This window comes from Macrosteles quadrilineatus, unplaced genomic scaffold (genome assembly GCF_028750875.1).
Source record: "Macrosteles quadrilineatus isolate MER2022 unplaced genomic scaffold, UCM_ALF_1.0 Scaffold_9__3_contigs__length_116548681, whole genome shotgun sequence".
NCBI classification, from domain to species: Eukaryota; Metazoa; Arthropoda; class Insecta; order Hemiptera; family Cicadellidae; genus Macrosteles; species Macrosteles quadrilineatus.
In genome coordinates, this window is record NW_026542602.1 from 66643463 (window position 1) to 66662295 (window position 18833).

Consider the following 18833-nt stretch of genomic DNA (forward strand, 5'->3'; position numbering starts at 1 on the left):
TTGGATACGATTCATTTCACTTGTCATTTTATGTTAATAAATTTTACCTCTTAGTTAGTTAACTAACTACCCAACTGAAACGTAAATCATTGAGACTTTGGACCCTATATAATCTGTTATGTTTCCATCTATTATCATGATAAATAAATAACAAAGAAAAATACATTTCAATAATAGCAACTTTGTAGAAAGGTGTATTTTAACTTTTTCCTTGCTACAGTATGGTCCATTAGATACCATGCCTGCTTTAATAACTGAAGTCAGTCAATTGGAACCAATATTTACTTTTTCCATCGTATGCCTTTAATAACTATTTTTCTTTCAGAATGCTATAATTTCTTGGGTCAAATACTGTTCCTTCCCTTGTGAACAGCAAAAATGTCAATCATAAACATAAAACAAAGTATAAATATCTTTAAAGATGTTATGACTATGACTACAATTCATTGATACATACAATGGGTTTTATAGAAAAGACATTTAAACTGACAACTAGATCATTTACCTGATGAATCACACGTTCTTGTTTGTTGTCGCAGGTACTGTCAGCGCACAAGTTCCGAGGCAAGAACCAGACAGTGGTTTCCCACCTGATTTCTCAGCCCCTCAGTATCCACGTACATCATCCCTCGCTGCAGCCCAAGTCCCCCAACCCTTGTCTTGACCCTCGCTACCCCACGTGCTCTCAGCTCTGTCTGCTCTCTCCGTCCGATCCTCAAGGGTTCACCTGCAAGTGCAAACCGGGCTTCCGCGTTGATGGATTCAGGTGTATTGAAGGTGAAAGGATATTTTCTTTTCTTTTTTATTTGCAGCCTATGTAAAGAAAGGTAATACCTTACCATTCATCATCAGCAGTTTAAATTGGTTTTAGGTTTTGGTCGACCAATCTAATTTCTTTCACTAGTTTGATAATACACGGTAATTTTATCTCCCATCTCCATCCAATTGAGAACTAGACTACATTTGATATCTTTCTAGATTCCTCAACTGAGCTATCTTCGTATCTTCACTCAATCTTTCATAAAACCCTACCCTCCACCCCCTCCCTAACCCTTCCCTATGGGGTGTTTTTGCCCCTACCCTCATTACCTGATAGTTCTGAAGTATTCTTGTATCAATTCAAACTCTTTTTCATACCCTATTATCAAATCTTAGAACAAAGTTCACTGATTCTCTAAGATTGTAAACAGATTGTAACTACTAATGAGCTTAAAATCCTAATTTCATTAATATAATTTTCTTCTTTTTTATCACGGTCCGTAAATGTCATCACTGTAATTTAATTCTTCAAAGTAGTAACTGTCATAAAATGATGATCCTGTTTTTTCATGTTAAACGTGGATCAGTTACTTAAGGTAATCCAAAATTTTTATTTGTATACAAGTGATCAAGAGACTGAAACATTTAAATCCAATGTTTCATGTAAATTATGTTTTGTAAATCTTTTTATTACTCTTGATACTCTTTTACCAGAATGATTCATATCACCTGGGATTATAGATGCTGAAGTGTTGTTGTTGATAATCATTTTTAGTTTAAAAGTTTCTTCTAACTTCCTAACCCTGATTTCTCTTGCAGAGGAGACCTCGTTCCTGGTGTTGATGAAGGGTATGCAGATCGTAGACGTGAGTCTGACTCCAGGAGACAAGACCAGCGGGTATCTCACTCCCATTGTCGGCATTGAGAATGGAATACAGATTGAGTTTGACCGCAAGAGCGAGATGCTGTTCTGGGTCGAAGGCAAGGAGGATGACGATGAAAATGTAAGTAAAGCTCAATTCAACAAGTTAATTTGTATAAGATTAAATTTTTAATTGGTTTTGAACATTTTTAAGCATGGTAAGTTGGAGCTAGTTATTATTAGTTTATTTAAAAGGATAAATAATCTTGTTTTCTGAAAAAGAAAAGATTTTTATTAGGGATGGACGGGATTGAATTTTTAGTTCGGGACGGGACGGGACGGGATTTTTATTTCCTTCCCGATTTTCGGGACGGGACGAGACGGGATTTTTTTCTGTGCATAAAAAGAAAGTACTGTATTGCAGTTACCAAAAACGACATACGAAATCAATTTTTACCATTTGTGGCACTGATCTATAAAAACAAAAAAATGGGTAACAATTTACAGGTACCTATAGAAACTTGTGACTCGCGGGTCACGGCGCGATCGTCGTCATGACTCGCGGTCACGGCGCGATCGTCGGTATGACTCCGCGGTCACGGGGTTATTGTCGGTATGACTCCACGGTCACGGCGCGATCGTCGTAATGACTCGCGGTCACGGCGCGATCGTCGGTATGACTCGCGGTCACGGCGCGATCGTCGGTATGACTCGCGGTCACGGCGCGATCGTCGGTATGACTCGCGGTCACAGCGCGATCGTCGGTATGACTCCGCGGTCACGGGGATATCGTCGGTATGACTCCGCGGTCACGGCGTGATTGTCGGTATGACTCGCGGTCACGGCGTGATCGTTGGTATGACTCGTGGTCACAGCGCGATCGTCGGTAGGACTTCGCGGTCACGGCGCGATCGTCGTTATGACTCCGCGGTCACGGCGCGATCGTCGTCATGACTCGCGGTTATGGGGTTGTCGTCGGTATGACTCCACGGTCACGGCGCGATCGTCGTCATGACTCGCGGTCACGGCGCGATCGTCGGTATGACTCGTGGTCACGGCGCGATCGTCGGTGTGACTCCGCGGTCACGGGGTTATCGTCGGTAGGACTCCGCGGTCACGTCGTGATCGTCGGTATGACTCACCATCACGGCATGATCGTCAGTATGACTCCGCGGTAACGGCGCGATCGTCGGTAGGACTCCGCGGTCACGGCGTGATCGTCTGTATGACTCGTGGTCACAGCGCGATCGTCGGTAGGACTTCGCAGTCACGGCCCGATCGCGGTCACGGTGCGATCGTCGGTCCAATAATCGCGGCCACGGCGCGATCGTCGGTAGGACTCCGCGGTCACGGCGTGATTGTCGGTATGACTCGCGGTCACGGCGTGATCGTCGGTATGACTCGTGGTCACAGCGCGATCGTCGGTAGGACTTCGCGGTCACAGCGCGATCGTCGTTATGACTCGGCGGTCAAGGCGTGACTGTCGGTATGACTCCGCGGTCACGGCGCGATCGTCGTCATGACTCGCGGTTATGGGGTTGTCGTCGGTATGACTCCACGGTCACGGCGCGATCGTCGTCATGACTCGCGGTCACGGCGCGATCGTCGGTATGACTCGTGGTCACGGCGCGATCGTCGGTATGACTCCGCGGTCACGGGGTTATCGTCGGTAGGACTCCGCGGTCACGTCGTGATCGTCGGTATGACTCACCATCACGGCATGATCGTCAGTATGACTCCGCGGTAACGGCGCGATCGTCGGTAGGACTCCGCGGTCACGGCGCGATTGTCGGTATGACTCGCGGTCACGGCGTGATCGTCTGTATGACTCGTGGTCACAGCGCGATCGTCGGTAGGACTTCGCGGTCACGGCCCGATCGCGGTCACGGTGCGATCGTCGGTCCAATAATCGCGGCCACGGCGCGATCGTCGGTAGGACTCCGCGGTCACGGCGTGATTGTCGGTATGACTCGCGGTCACGGCGTGATCGTCGGTATGACTCGTGGTCACAGCGCGATCGTCGGTAGGACTTCGCGGTCACGGCGCGATCGTCGTTATGACTCCGCGGTCACGGCGTGACTGTCGGTATGACTCCGCGGTCACAGCCCGATCGTCGTTATGACTCGCGGTCACGGTGCGATCGTCGGTCCAATAATCGCGGCCACGGCGCGATCGTCGTTATGACTCCGCGGTCACGGCGTAATCGTCGAAATGACTTTGTCTCCTGCGTTCGCGGACCTATATCTCGCAATAACGGCGTTATCGGCACTCGCGAAGCGGAAAAATCGCTGACGATCGGACCAAATCCCGTCCCGAAAAATTCCCGAGTCAAATGTAATCCCGTCCCGATAATCGGGAACATTTTTTTCCCGAAAAATTCCCGAAATTTTGGGACCCGTCCATCCCTAATTTTTATACATATTTGTGCGGAGTAAATCGTTGAGGATTATAATAATTTGGTCTGTATTGCAAACCCCGGTTCACATTAGAGGTATTATGTGCCTGAGACATATTTGCACCAAACCTTCGTCCCCTCTTTACCAGGAATTTTTTTCTCTTGTGCCCAAACAAACATAAAATCTGCATTTCCCCTATGCCGAGGTCCAACAGGCCTATTTACTAAATTGGCTCTGGGTTTTACAGTTTTGTACACGACAAAATTACTTTAACATTTTTGTAAATACTGAACATTGGAATCAGTAAACCTTCTGTATATTTAATACTATTTCTTTGGAGACAATTAAGTCCCATATTTCATATATATACTTCATTCAGCATTCCTATGGTTAAAACATTATTTTTTTAAATCATGACGAAATAGTTGATCCTAATTAGTGAGTTCAACTAAGCGAATAACAAATTTCCATTGTTTCAGTGCACAATTTACACAACTCCATACCGTGGTGGGAACAAGACTGAGTTCTTGTCGAAGGATTCTGGCATGACAGGAGCGCCGTACGCAATCGCATTTGATTGGCTTGGACGCAACCTGTACATCGGGAACAGACTCGCCTCCAACTTGGAGGTTATCAAGGTCGACGGAAAAGTCAAACATCGTAAAATCATATTGGCAAACAATGGGAAACCAGAATCTGTGGCAAAACCTAAGTCAATGTGTCTCGATCCTTCCATGGGGTAAGATTAGCATTTTTATTTAGTAAATAAGGAATTGATTTTCATAATTTAAATACGTTATGAAACATTGAAAATCAATACTGTTTAAAAATTTAATCAGAGCCTGAAATATTACAGTTGAAAATTTATTTACAAGACTTCATACAATTCAAAACCCTTATTTTAATATAAGTTACTGTAAACAAATATTTTTCAATTAATTTTAACGAGTTGGTCGGGTTGATATTTTAAAACTTACCAACTCGCCATAATAATATTCAACAATAAATTAAGAAAAGTGTAAAAAAAATGTCTCATGTCAATTATTTTCCAGAAAACTGTATTGGGTGGACGAAGGGGGTTTTGGAGTATCCGCCAAGATTGGTAAAGTGAACATGGATGGTAGTAACTCAATGGTTTTGGTCAACAACATTACTAGGCCTGAAGCGATCACGATAGACTTGGATGAGAAACTTATCTACTACAGTACTCAATACCCTAGCAAGGTGAGTGTAGAGCACTATCTAACTTCAAACTTTTTTAGAAAGCATAATCAATTGGTAACAAAGATAAATTGCATCTGGGTTCGGAAACAATCCAACAAGTCAGGACCTTCAGATTTGAAAGCCAACACTATAACCAGGTTGATATTACCAAACAAGTTAACTTTTTGCTTTACAAACATGTAACCAGGCCCATTTTTTCATGACAGATCATAGTGATCGACACAGACGGCAACTGGAAGCGAGACTTGCTGGATGAACGGAACAGTATCTCACTGCCCAAGGCGCTGGCAGTCTATGACAAGAGACTGTACTACTTGGACCCGAGATACGAGAGGCTGGAGAGGGTAGACATTGCGACGGGCGACAACAGCAAGACCATGATCGACAATGAGCCTGACCTCAAGACATTCACTATCTTTAGAAAGAGGCCTTGTGAGTTTCTTAAGCATTTTTGTAAAAAATAAATTTCAATTGATTTTATTTGGATACCTATTGTTTGTACATCAATTTAATGAGTTTTTTCAATTTTAAACGGTCCTTATTCAGTAAGTTTTAAGCTGTGGAACAAGTTAATTATCAAACTGAGTAGAAATTCGTTCCCCTATCTTTTTAGGGTTGCTTTTCCTCACTGTTGATTATTCATAATATTTAAACATTTTGAACATTGACAGGCATTCCCCGCTCAGTCAATGGAAAAATATGATAATGAGACATGAAGAAATACAATCTCTCATTTTATCTACAGTCATTGTATGCAAAATCATAACTTATTTTTCAGTAAATTTGTTTTAAGGAAAATTTGCATAAAGGATTTTAAAATTTTATCACATGAAGGGCCTATGATAATGTGAAAAAAATATGAACATGAGTCAATTTAATTAAATAGTTAAATGGTTGTTTTCACACCTTGAATATTTTTCCTTCTTTTTGTCGTTGGATGCTAGGCTTTAGTCCAAGCGCGTTTTTCACATTACTTCAGGCTAGACCCAGCTGTTGCGGCATTATCACTTAAATTTAATCTATTGGTGATTTGGTGGGATTTAAGACTGAAGTCCTGTGCTCTACCACTAGACCAGATTTATCTTCCTACCTTTTGGTTAGATAACATCAATTGATAGCACGTTGACAAATTACATCTGGATCTTTCCACTTAAGATCGAACCAGTGACTAAAAACCACACTGTCTTTTTTGTCAGGAAATGAGTTTTGTATAGTAAATAGTAAATTAACAGGTAATGTTGCACCTGGAATATTATTAATTTAATCTAACAATCCATGTTTATTCCCAGTGACCAACCACCCCTGTATGACCAACAACGGAGGCTGCTCCCAGCTGTGTATCCCTACTGAGAACAACCAGAGGGAATGCCATTGCTCCATCGGATACAAGAAGGAAGATGGAAGTTGTGTTGCGTACAAGACATTCGCTGTCGTGTCTCAACTGGACATCACTCGTGGGTTCAGTCTGGAGGACTCGTCTGAAGCCATTGTCCCCATCTCTGGCCCTGGTATGTTTTGTAAAAGAGTTTTTTTTGCGATAGATCGTTGACGTACGCATAAAAATTCTTGGCTAAGGAAACAGGTGATCCCAGTCATCAGAAACAAAGCTTAGAACATCCAATCTATTCTGCTCACACCCTTAAATTATATTCAGCTTAAAATAGTAAAATACACTCATAAAGTACATTACTGCTACAGAGAGATTAAAATACAATTTTTAACTCTTCACTATTTTTTCAAATCACTTTCATACATTGTCCTTAAGATAAATGGATATTAAAGACTGTATAAGGTAACACTTTGCAAATAACTAATCCTGGTTAGTTTCTATGCTCACTTATACTTAAATTTAGTTTGAACTTGTATTTATTTATTTCTCATATTTTAGTAATAGCAAACTTTGGCTTATGATAGCCTGATCAATTTGTAATTAAGATTTGTGTGCTTATAGCTTTTGCAAAATATTTTGATTTATAGCTACACCTTGTTTAATTTATTTTAATATTTCAAAAGTTGTGTATGATTAACTAAACTTGCATTCTTTTTCAGGCCACCATATCTTACATGTGGACGTGCACTACCAAGAGAAGTGGATCTACTGGGTGGACTTCAACCGAGGACCGTGGAACGGTATTTACCGAGTGAGGCCGAACGGCACAGAACTCCAGGCGGTCATAAAGGATGGCATCGGATCTAACGGAATACGAGGACTGACTATTGACTGGATCGCTGGAAACTTGTACTTCACCAACGTTTTCCCACACGAGAATTACGTTGAGGTTTGCTGGCTTGACGGATCCAACAGGAAGGTTATCTACAAAACCACCTCAGATGCACCCAAGGAGTTGGCTGTCAATCCGATCAAAAGGTAAACTTGCGTTGGAAGTTATATGGCTTTGAAATAGTAGATATCATTACTAGTACCGAAAGTGGAATTTTTTAAGTTTTCAAGTTTCAGTACAGCTTTGCCTCACACAGAAATTAGTTTCATGTGGAAGGTGAAACTGACGATGGAAATATTTGGAGCAACTGGATAGTCACTTCTCATCACAACGCAAAAATACACACAAAAAGAATAAAAGACCTCAGTAATTCCTAAACTATTATACTTCTCTTTAAGTCACAAGTCAAATCGCCACATATATTTAGTTCTGGCACACATTGCCTGACTTCCTCCCTTACAATTGAGTGGTCAAGGGAATTTCTTCCTCTGAAAGGGTTTGTGTGTTTGGTTTTCAAAGTAGCCAACTGTAAATAATTATATATTTATATTTTTTTTTACTCTATTGAGCGGGGACTTCCTAAAGAGCGGGGGAAATGATAGAGATTTTCCAGCGATCACGATCTCTGGACGAACTAACCGAAATTTTAATGAATTCTATATAACCACACACAATATATATCACAAACATAATTGTGAAAGCTTTATTTAAGTTTTAACCAAAGATGTTTTAATTTATTGTAAAATCCCCCAGGTACCTGTATTGGATAGACTACGGCCAGTACCCACGTATCGGCAAGGCCTATCTCGACGGACAGAAGTGGTCACCGATAGTCACCTCGGGTATCAGCACACCACGAGACCTCACAGTCGACATGTTGACACACGACGTGTACTGGGTTGACGCTCGACTGGACATGATACAGAAGATATCTTACAACGGAGGAAACAGACAGGTAAGACACTTATAGAAAAGTGTGATTTATGGTCAGAATTTCCCCAGTAATATTTAGTTGTGTTATTAACGTTATTATTTATTTGAGAGGATTTGTGTGTAAAATTTGCACTATAATGGGGTTAATAACTTGTTTCTGAGGAATAACTTGAAAAAATGCATTGCCCTTTTAGCTTTCTAATATTATGGTTGTTTGGGACAGTTATTAGGTGGTTAAAACTACTAAAGACCATAAGCTTTAAAATGACTCCTCAATTGTAAAAACGGTAGGACAATTGAAAGAGAGATGTAACAAAGAAAACCCTTATTGTGTTAAGTACATAGATTACATGATTATATTTGGTAGATGCTTTCTGCACAATGAAGTGCAATATGAGTAAATAAAACGTTTACAGGTGGTGCGTCGTAACCTACCGAACCCGATGGGCATTGCAGTACACATGAGTGACGTGTACTGGGTGGACCGCAACCTACAGACAGTGTACAAGGCTTCCAAGCTACCTGGCAACACAGATGCCGCCACTCCAGTTAGGACGGGACTGTCTAAACTGAGAGACATTGTCATTTACGACGTAGCCAACCAGCCTCCTGACGACAACAACCCTTGTAGACGCTTTGGTACGTACGAAAAACTTTCAAAAACAAACATTGGCCTTTATATGGCTACGATGCATGATGCAACAATTATTGTCGAAAGTACATTAATCACAGTTAGTAAATTACACACTCCTGAAAAACTAACAAAAAATTGAAATAGGCTGGTAGTATTTTTTATATGAATATTTTAATTTTATTCTGTTTTTTTCCTGACACAGGTAACGGTGGATGTGAACAGCTGTGTTTCTCCTACCCACAAGACAGTCTAACCTCGCTGGGCAGTTTCCAATACAAGTGTGACTGCGCCACAGGGCAGATCCTCAACGGACAACGGACCAAGTGCTCGACTGTGGACGAATACCTGGTGTTTGCGACTCGGACTGAAATTCGAGCTGTCAACTTAGATCCTGCTTCAACCAGTGTACCCTTCAGGCCTCTAGTGAGTTTGACATCTTTTGAAAATTTCTACTTAAGTTTAAAATTATTAATTCTGGTTTGTGTGACTTTAATAAAATCATTAAGATCACATACAGACAGGGTGATTGATATAAGTGTGCCAGCCGTTTTATTCGCAAACTATAAGAGATATCAAAATAAGTTAAATGGTAAGTGCCTTGGATTTTTTATTTAAACAATTTTAGTCAAGTCCAAAAAAATATTTTAGCCACCATTTTTCCAATATGACCGCCAACTTTGATTTTTCTTATGGAACATCCTGTATTTTATGATGTATTCTGGTAGAAAAAGTAATTTTAAGATGATTTTATTCTTGTCATTTTTTCATAAACCTAACCGTTTCAAAGATAATAATGGTTAAAGTTTTGAAATTTTTGCATGAGAAAGAGTTTCGATACAGGCCTAAGCAAGCATGCCAGCTGTTTTATTCGAAAACCATTCAAAATTTCACAACTTAAACCATTATTATCTTTGAAACGGTTAGGTTTATGAAAAAAATCACAAGAATAAAATCGTCTTAAAATTACATTTTCTACCAGAATACATCATAAAATACAGGGTGTTCCATAAGAAAAATCAAAGTTGGCGGCCATATTGGAAAAATGGCGGTTAAAATAATTTTTTCGACTTGACTACAATTTTTTAAATAAAAAGTCCAAGGCACTTACCATTTAACTTTTTTTGATATCTTTTATGGTTTTCGAATAAAACGGCTGGCACACTTATATCAATCACCCTGTATTGTGTCAGTGTTTGGAATTTTTGTGCTATGTAAGTATTATGTTTTTCCAATCTTCAAAATTTTTTCAGTCAACTTTGTGTTTCTTAATATTTCTTGAGTAATTATTGGTAAAACACTAACATGGCGCAAGTTCTTCTCTGGGGTTGTACTTAAGTGTGGGTATAAGCCTAACAAAATTTACTTTATAAAAATCACAAACATTGTTGATTTAGATTTGATAACTTCTTCCTCATAGAGGGTTTTAAAATATCCAAAAAGTTAAGAATATTTAAGTTGCAAACTTGGTGTAAACCTTGTTGGAGTTAGTAAATATGTGGGCTTGTGCTGTTCTGTTTGTGCTGCAATGTGAACGGGACGATTGTCAGCCGCGGGCCGAGGCCTAGCAATGACTCCCCCCACCACCAGAGGTACCAACATTGCAACATACTTTGGTGTTGTGATTCAAACAAATCTGATTTTAATAACTTTGTGGTTGTTTATGATACCTGTCTGTTTAGAATAATGCATCTAAAGAAGTTAGGAGATGTCCATAAGCTATTCTGAAGAAACATAGTTCCTTTAACTGAATATTGGAATAACTAATAGCTAGGGGGCGGTGTTGGGCTTTGTCCTAGACACCAGCAACTAGTGCTAGACACCACTTAAGTGTAAAATTTAACTTTTCCTCTGTAATTTCTTTCTCTGTGGTGACACTGATTGGATAATTGATTATGTTCATTTTGCTACATTAACATTAACATCTACATCTACATTAATTAGGTTTCTAATCCAAGCAAGCACATAGTGTAAATTACACATTTGATAACTGTGCTTCGTACACATTTTTGTCTAGTAACTTGCTCCCGCAGTAAGAATAATAAGAAATTTTTGAAATTGTGTACACCCTGATGTTCCAAACCAAACCAACACAGTTTAAGTTTATTAAAATATCTCATTCTCAGGGTAACCTCACGAACGTGGTGGGAGTGGACTTTGACTACGAGGACAAGATGTTGCTGTTCACGCAGATCCGTCCTTGGGCGCGCATCGCCCAAGTACCTAGTGGCGAACCCAGCACTGACAAAGTCAAGCAGATCATCAACCGAGGGATCAACCCGGAGGGTATCGCTTACGACTGGACGCAGAAGAAGATCTACTGGACGGACTCGAGCAACAACAGCATCTACGCGATGAACATGGACGGATCCGACTTGGTGATGATCGCCAGAGTGGAAAGGCCGAGAGCGATTGTCGTCGATCCTTGCAATGGGTGAGAAATCTTGTTACATCATATTTTGTTAATTAAATGCTTCACTTTACCACTAAAATTTACCTTAGCTCTGTAATAATATGGGAACATGGTTTGATGCACACACATCAATAGATTGAGTTCTTACTAGCTAAATCATAGTGGATTTATACCAAAAAGTTATAAATAACATCAGTTGTGTGTTCTGTGATAATATCTTTAAGTTTATGAAGTAAATCAGCAGACTGACATTTTATAAACCCTTTTTCATTTGCTTTTAATCCCTCTATTTTGAAAATTTGCTGATGCATTTGGAGAAATCTATTATTTACTATGTAGACTTAACAAAAACTTGTTGTGAATAAGTATGTCTACTTAACATTCTTTTCTGGCAGTTCCAAGGGAATCCAGTCACAGTGTGTACTTAGTCAGTTGGCAAGACCTACATTCTTGATGGAAAGCAGTCCAAACCAAAATTATAACAACTAAAATTACAGAATGTATGGAACTTTCCTTTTTCACATGCAAAAAACAAAAAATGTAGGATTTATTTTGGATATGTTGGGAAACTTTTTTTTATAACTTGTCCGTTCCATCCAATCATTGTATTCTATAGGACCTGTTCAATAAATAAATATTAGCTGTGATTAGTTTTTGTTGATTTACTAAAACAATTTCAATCCACTGTTTCAGCTCGTTATACTACACTGACTGGGGAAGGTTTGGCACGTCAGGTAAGATATTCCGCACCACGATGGCTGGAAGTCTGAAACGAACGATCATTGAGCGAGATCTGAGCCAACCGAGCGGACTTGCTATTGACTTTGATGAAAGAATGTTGTATTGGACGGATGCAGTCAGAGAGAAGATTGAAAGGTCTACGCTAACTGGACAAAACAGAGAGGTGAGCAATGTATATTGTAATAGGAATAAGTATGTAGGTCTCAATATAAGTTAAAATGCATTGAAAAAGGATTCCAAAACTTATTTTTTGAGGGAATGTTTTTATATTTTTGAATGGAAATTAGATTACTTCAGCTTATGAATCTGGAAGAAAAATTGCCACATTACTATCTGAAACATGACTTTATAAAATAATAAAAAGTTGATAAAGTCTTCTTGATCAAAATAAATTAGAGTAATGAGTGGGAAAGTTTTCTGAAAGGAATTATGGAAGTAAAAAATACTATTTTCTTACTTTCTGGCTCAAGGTTCGTTTCATGCATCTTTTCTATCCAACATTAGGAAAATATTTGAGTGTGTACTGGTACTCGTTAGATTTTAAAATTAATTTTATTCATCAAACCATTTTCAAGAGATTCTGTCCCTTTTCACTCATTCATACGTTGATGAATAATCCGAATCTATCTCCCTAGGTGTTAATATCAGCAACGATTTACCCGTTCGCGATCACTGTCCACCGCAACTACATCTACTGGACGGACCTACAACTGAGAGGGGTGTACAGAGCTGAGAAGCACACAGGCGCTAACATGGTGGAGATGGTGAAGAGATTAGAAGACTCTCCGAGGGACATACAGGTTTACTCTGCGGAGAGGCAGAAATGCACCGTCAACCCATGCCATATCAACAACGGAGGGTGTGCCCAGTCGTGTCATCCTGCGCCTAACAATATGGTGAGTGGGTCAATCGGTTAAACTTAATACAATGTTTTATGGGAAGAAAATATAAATATTAAAACATTTAAAACTAGTTTGAAAGTTATGCAATGAGAATGGTAGAATGATTACTCCTCTATGTTTTTAGGCTGAATGCAAGTGCAACGACTCAACAAAACTAGTCAACGAGGGACGTATGTGTGTGGCCAAGAACCTGACCTGTGAGCCTAACAAATTCTACTGTGCCAATGGCAAGTGCATCTCTCGCATGTGGGCTTGTGACGGAGATGACGACTGCGGAGACAATTCCGATGAAGACGTCAACTACTGCAGTGAGTTGATAATCAGCAACATTAGGCTTATAGATGGTAGGCTTTGGTAGATTGTCAAATCTATGTCTTCCGGTCGACTAAGTTCTAGGCGTTGTTGAATGAGTAAGACTAGAGGCCGATGTTTCGGATGCGTAGTAGCTTTCCATCTTCGGGGCGAACTACTATTACATTGCAACATCATTGCAACTCATTGCATGCATTAGGCTTATGTTATTATTAAATTGAAATACATAGTGCTATACAGTGAGGGAGAAAATATATTTCTTTATTGCTTTCATCGTTTCAATAAAATCTAGCCATATTAACACATGGTAATTTAATGAATAACTTAAGATAAGGCTCACCACTCAAATTTATTTTTCCTCCCTTTCTTATTTTTAATCTACATTCTTATTTCCTTACTATATTCAAGACATAGAATTTTCATGAAAATGAAATTTTGAATGTTGCTGAGTTTCATTATGGTACATCGATTGTAGTCGATTTTACTTTACCAATCACGTGCCATCTCTTGAACATTTTTACAGTAGGCATACTCTGAAACAGAAAAACTGCATAACCACGATTTCCTTGCAGCATACCACTCATGCAGTCCAAACGAGTTCCGCTGTAACAACGGACGATGCATATTCCGCTCATGGAAGTGTGACCATGAGAATGACTGTCGGGACGGATCAGACGAGATCGGCTGCAACTATCCTCCCTGTACCAAGGGAGAGTTTACATGTGCCAACAGCCGGTGTATTCCTATGACTCAGGTAGGCAGTGCAGATGGAAACCCAATTAAAATCCAATTAGTTATTAGATGTTAAAAACCAATTTGCTTTTTTTAGATTTTTCAAACTTTTGCAGATTATTAGGTTGTTTGATAACTATGGACAAATTGTCTTTCAAATATCCTTTATAATAAAATAAAAATACAAGACAAGACCATTTGTTCCCCTACTAATATATATTTTTTTCTATCTCAGCTTAAAGAATCTCTACAGTGTTATAGTCTGTATGGTGAAACCTGTCTCATGATTTTTCATCTACCTGGGACTGGCCTGGGCCCTGAACCACTGGCCAGTATCCAAGTAGACGGAGCGTCAGGAGATAGGCTCCATAAAACAGACTATACAAAGCTGTAAAAATCGAATGTGGAATATATTTTATGTTAAAAAAAGAACTTCACATATTAAAATAAGATGGAATTTTAATTAAATTATTAATAAATAAATCAATTACATCCTAAGCTCAAATCCATCATCAATGGTACTCCAATAGAATTTAGTCACAAAATCAAACTAATCTTCCAGGTGTGTAACGGCATGAACGACTGCAAAGACAACGTGACGTCGGATGAGACCCACGAGAGATGTGGCAAGAACACGACTTGCCCCGCTAACCACCTCAAGTGTGAGAAAACTAACATCTGTGTGGAGCCTTACTGGCTGTGTGACGGGGACAACGACTGCGGGGACAACAGTGATGAAGACCCCATACATTGCGCTCAACGTACCTGCCCCGCCAACAGCTTCAGGTATGTAGTGCTGAGCATATCCAACATTGTAATGTTCAGAAAGTCTAATGGCAATACGATTCCTTGCATTGACGGTTCAAGGACCTTTTCAAGGGTGTTAACCGGGGGTCTTTGGGATGTGGGTCCAAAGTTCTTCCTTGGAAAATTTGGTAATTTAAATATTTTAATGCTGTTGGTGACTTTCTAAAGCTATTTTGAACCCTCAGAACAGTATCCAAAAACCTCCCTTACGTTTTTAGGACGTAATATATGTCTTATTTTTCCATTCTCCAATTTGGAGGAAGCTTTTAGCCCCTTTAGCCCAAAACCAAAAGTACTATTTAGCCAACAGCAGCCCTAGAGATAACTTACTTCAACTGCTGAAAATGGTTCAATGACAAAAAGAAATTCTACATATCCAAAGTCAAAGGAATAACAGTACTTATCTTCTTAACCTTAACCTTAACAAACAAAACTATTAATGATATGTCTCAATGTCTTTTAAGATGTCTTTATCAGAATGTGACAATATTGCAGATGTCCCAACCATCGCTGTATCCCTGCCACCTGGTATTGTGATGGAGACGATGACTGCGGCGATGGATCTGATGAACCCCCAGAGTATTGCAAGTCTGAAGGCCGCACCTGCTTTGGCGATCTGTTCACTTGCGACAACGGAAACTGCATACCTCGTATCTACATCTGCGACGGTGACAATGACTGCATGGACAACTCGGACGAAGATTCCAGACACCAATGCAGTAAGTGTTAACAGACTTACTTCTTGTCCACGCCTATCGTTTTTTTTTCTTTCAGAGAAGAGTAAGGGAGAGAGAGAGTTTTTCAGAGTAGTAGAGAGAGAGCATAGTTAGTCAAACGCTTTTTGGAAAAACTTTCCAAACCCACATGATTTTTGGGTGTACTGGGAATGGAACATGTCTTCAACAAAGAGATATTGGATTTTAGATTAAGCCAAAACTTATTAATAAAACAATGCTGTTGAAAATAATAATAAAAAGATGTAAGCGATTGTTCAAACAACATACTCAGTTACACTTTGAAAAGAGTAGGGGATGAAATAGTTTTGAAGTATTGTAAACAGATTGAAATAATATTGAATAAATATATTTTTTTAAATAAAAATAAAATAAGTAAATGTACCTATAGAGCTAAGTGGTTATAGTGCTCACCTACTAATCAGAAATTAGCTGGTTTGATCTTGATGAGAAAAGGCGCTGGCTTTAGATTCTCCAAATTAAAATCTGTACCTCACTTAGGACCTTTTCTTGGTCATTGGACTTGGTCTACAAAGTAAAAGTAAAACCTCGAAAAGTTATATTACTCCATTTGATGCTCACTCTTTACTTTAGTTAAGGTTGAAACACACATCATTGTTTCCCCATCTCAATGCATTGATAATGATAATGACATAGTTTGCTCTCACTCCTTGGGAAATTAAAAAAAAATCATATGTGAAACTTCAAAATCCTAATATTTTGACTGTATTTATCTCATGTAAACACATTTTTTAGACGAGCGCAAGTGTGATGAAGAGACAGAGTTTACGTGTGCTGCCAACAAAGCGTGGGGCCGAGCGCAGTGTATTCCCCGTAAGTGGGTGTGTGATGGGGACCCAGACTGTGTTGACGGGGCTGACGAGAACACGACGGCTCTGAGCTGCCCCCCTCCCCCCACCTGCAGCCCCGACCAGTTCACGTGTGGCAACGGACGGTGTATCAACAAGGTAATGACAATGAGTTTGAATAATTCAAATAGAATATAATTTTATTGTGAAGTTTGTTTGAATCCATTCATAAGATCTACTTTCATGCAATAACTTAAATAGTTATAAGTATCTAACATCAAGCACAAGATGTATTTAGGATATTTTAATGAAGATAGCCGGCTTACATGAATGAAAAAGACTCCAAACTGGCACAAGAAACACTAAATTTTACACTATTACACAAAACATAAGAATATTTAACTGTAACTAACAGCTCTTTGAACTAAGAATGAGAGGTCCTCCTCCCCAAGAATTTCCAAACGTTAAATTTGCTTCCTGTCTGCAACTTTGGTAACTTAAGTCAAAAGTACAAAATGTTATGTTTTTTGCAGGGTTGGACCTGTGACCATGACAACGACTGCGGTGACGGCACAGACGAAGGCAAGGACTGTCACTCTGTCTACAAGAACTGCACGGAGCTTGAGTTCCACTGTCAGAACTTCAAATGTATCCGATCTACTTATCATTGCGATGGCGAGGACGACTGTGGGGATAACTCGGATGAGTTTGACTGCAGTAAGTAATGTTCAGTGGAGTTTTACTTCAGGACCAGTTAAGATATGAAAAGTTGTGCATTGAATTGTGTCATAGATTGTCATTGAGCTTTTCAATTAAATATTCTGTTCAATTCAAGCTTGTTTTTCAGATAATGTTGTTGAAAGGCATAGGCATTATTGATATGTGGACATTATATCTATCACAATTGGTAAAAAACAAAGTTATTATTATGTCATTCTATCATCTGCTATCTGTACTGTACCAGATTGCACCATCTGATCCCATTCTCAGATTAGGAAGTACCTAAATATTCCAAATCCTGAAATGTCCTAAAAATTGTTCTTGCAATCCTGATTGGAAATCTACTAGTCTCTTAAATAAAATGGACTCACCATCACTAAACAACTGAATAATTAACACAAAAATATTTTCTAATGTTAGGGATTTTTAATCATAGGTACCTGGGGTTAAATATTTTATCCATACTCTGTTCACAAAATTTAGACGGTTCTGAAAGAAATGTATCCCCTCCACTTGGCCCTACCTTTTAAAACAAAGCTAAACAGCTGATGTAAAACAAACATTTATTCAACCCGTCAATCAATTGCAACTTACATTAAACAAAAATAAGTGGGGGAACTTCCCCTTATTTAACTGCCAAAATTTTTTAAACAGAGTATAGCACCATAAATTAGTTGTACTTGAGATTCTCACAAAGATTGGTTCAGCACATTATTTCTAAGCAAAAAACTCCAACTTACAATTTATATATTTTTTCATTCACACCACAAAATGTTTTCAGAGAAGGAAGCCAGTACATGCCCTGAAGGCCAGTTCCAATGCACCAACGGCCAATGTATCGACTACCGCCTGGTGTGCAACAAGGTGTCGGACTGCACAGACGACAGTGACGAGCCGCTTCACTGCAACGTGGACGAGTGTGCTCGGGTAGAGGTGCACCAATGCGGTCACAAGTGTGTCAACACTCTCACAGGCTTCTATTGCGAGTGCAACACCGGATACAAGTATGAAAATTAAAAGTATTTTTTATGTTGTACTTTCTAAGTCTCTAACGTTTTGTAAGAATTTGTTTCACAATCCAAGTGGATATAAAAAATACACACGGAGGAGTTGAAATAGACCAATAAGTTACATTACTTCCATTATAACCCAAACAAACTCAACATATCTAGTTAGTATGGATGGACGAGATTGGATTTTTAGTTCGAGACGAGACGAGACAAGATTTTTTATTTCTCATAAAATTTCGAGACGAGATCGAGACGGGATTTCCCTTCTCATACACAACGGGAAATACACGTTCAAAATTTTTACCTGATTTTGTAACATTGTTAGATGACTGTTTAAATAGAAAAATAATTATAATAGGCAAGAATATTTACAATATTTTATTAAAAAACATCAGCATAACATTTTTTTATTAATCACGCCTAACTTATTAAAAATGCCTACGATTAGAAAACATAGTGATATCAGTTAGGATAGAGTTCAACTTATCCTAAAATAAAATAAATCATAAAATAAAAGCAATATAAATTTTTATAAAATAGTTACTTGTTTTGACTTTTTATAGTAATAAAACATTCCTCACACTGCTTACAGTTAAGAAAACTTCTCAAATGTTATTAAAGTAATA

At 39.1% G+C, this 18833-nt stretch overlaps 1 protein-coding gene across 2 annotated transcripts in view; it reads left to right on the plus strand.

Moving 5' to 3' along the window:
* LOC129002433 (low-density lipoprotein receptor-related protein 2) overlaps positions 1 to 18833 on the plus strand; it is a 374692-nt gene that overhangs the window by 330888 nt on the left and 24971 nt on the right. For both annotated transcript variants that reach the window (XM_054430228.1, XM_054430229.1), the window contains 20 exons: positions 540 to 777; positions 1579 to 1763; positions 4497 to 4756; positions 5070 to 5241; positions 5448 to 5673; positions 6531 to 6749; positions 7291 to 7609; positions 8217 to 8418; positions 8813 to 9035; positions 9233 to 9453; positions 11154 to 11461; positions 12134 to 12344; positions 12817 to 13077; positions 13208 to 13391; positions 13968 to 14149; positions 14690 to 14913; positions 15430 to 15653; positions 16425 to 16636; positions 17011 to 17194; positions 17979 to 18201. In XM_054430228.1, the coding sequence (XP_054286203.1) occupies positions 540 to 777; positions 1579 to 1763; positions 4497 to 4756; positions 5070 to 5241; positions 5448 to 5673; positions 6531 to 6749; positions 7291 to 7609; positions 8217 to 8418; positions 8813 to 9035; positions 9233 to 9453; positions 11154 to 11461; positions 12134 to 12344; positions 12817 to 13077; positions 13208 to 13391; positions 13968 to 14149; positions 14690 to 14913; positions 15430 to 15653; positions 16425 to 16636; positions 17011 to 17194; positions 17979 to 18201 (4478 nt within the window). The remainder of the gene's footprint in view (positions 1 to 539; positions 778 to 1578; positions 1764 to 4496; positions 4757 to 5069; positions 5242 to 5447; positions 5674 to 6530; positions 6750 to 7290; positions 7610 to 8216; positions 8419 to 8812; positions 9036 to 9232; positions 9454 to 11153; positions 11462 to 12133; positions 12345 to 12816; positions 13078 to 13207; positions 13392 to 13967; positions 14150 to 14689; positions 14914 to 15429; positions 15654 to 16424; positions 16637 to 17010; positions 17195 to 17978; positions 18202 to 18833) is intronic.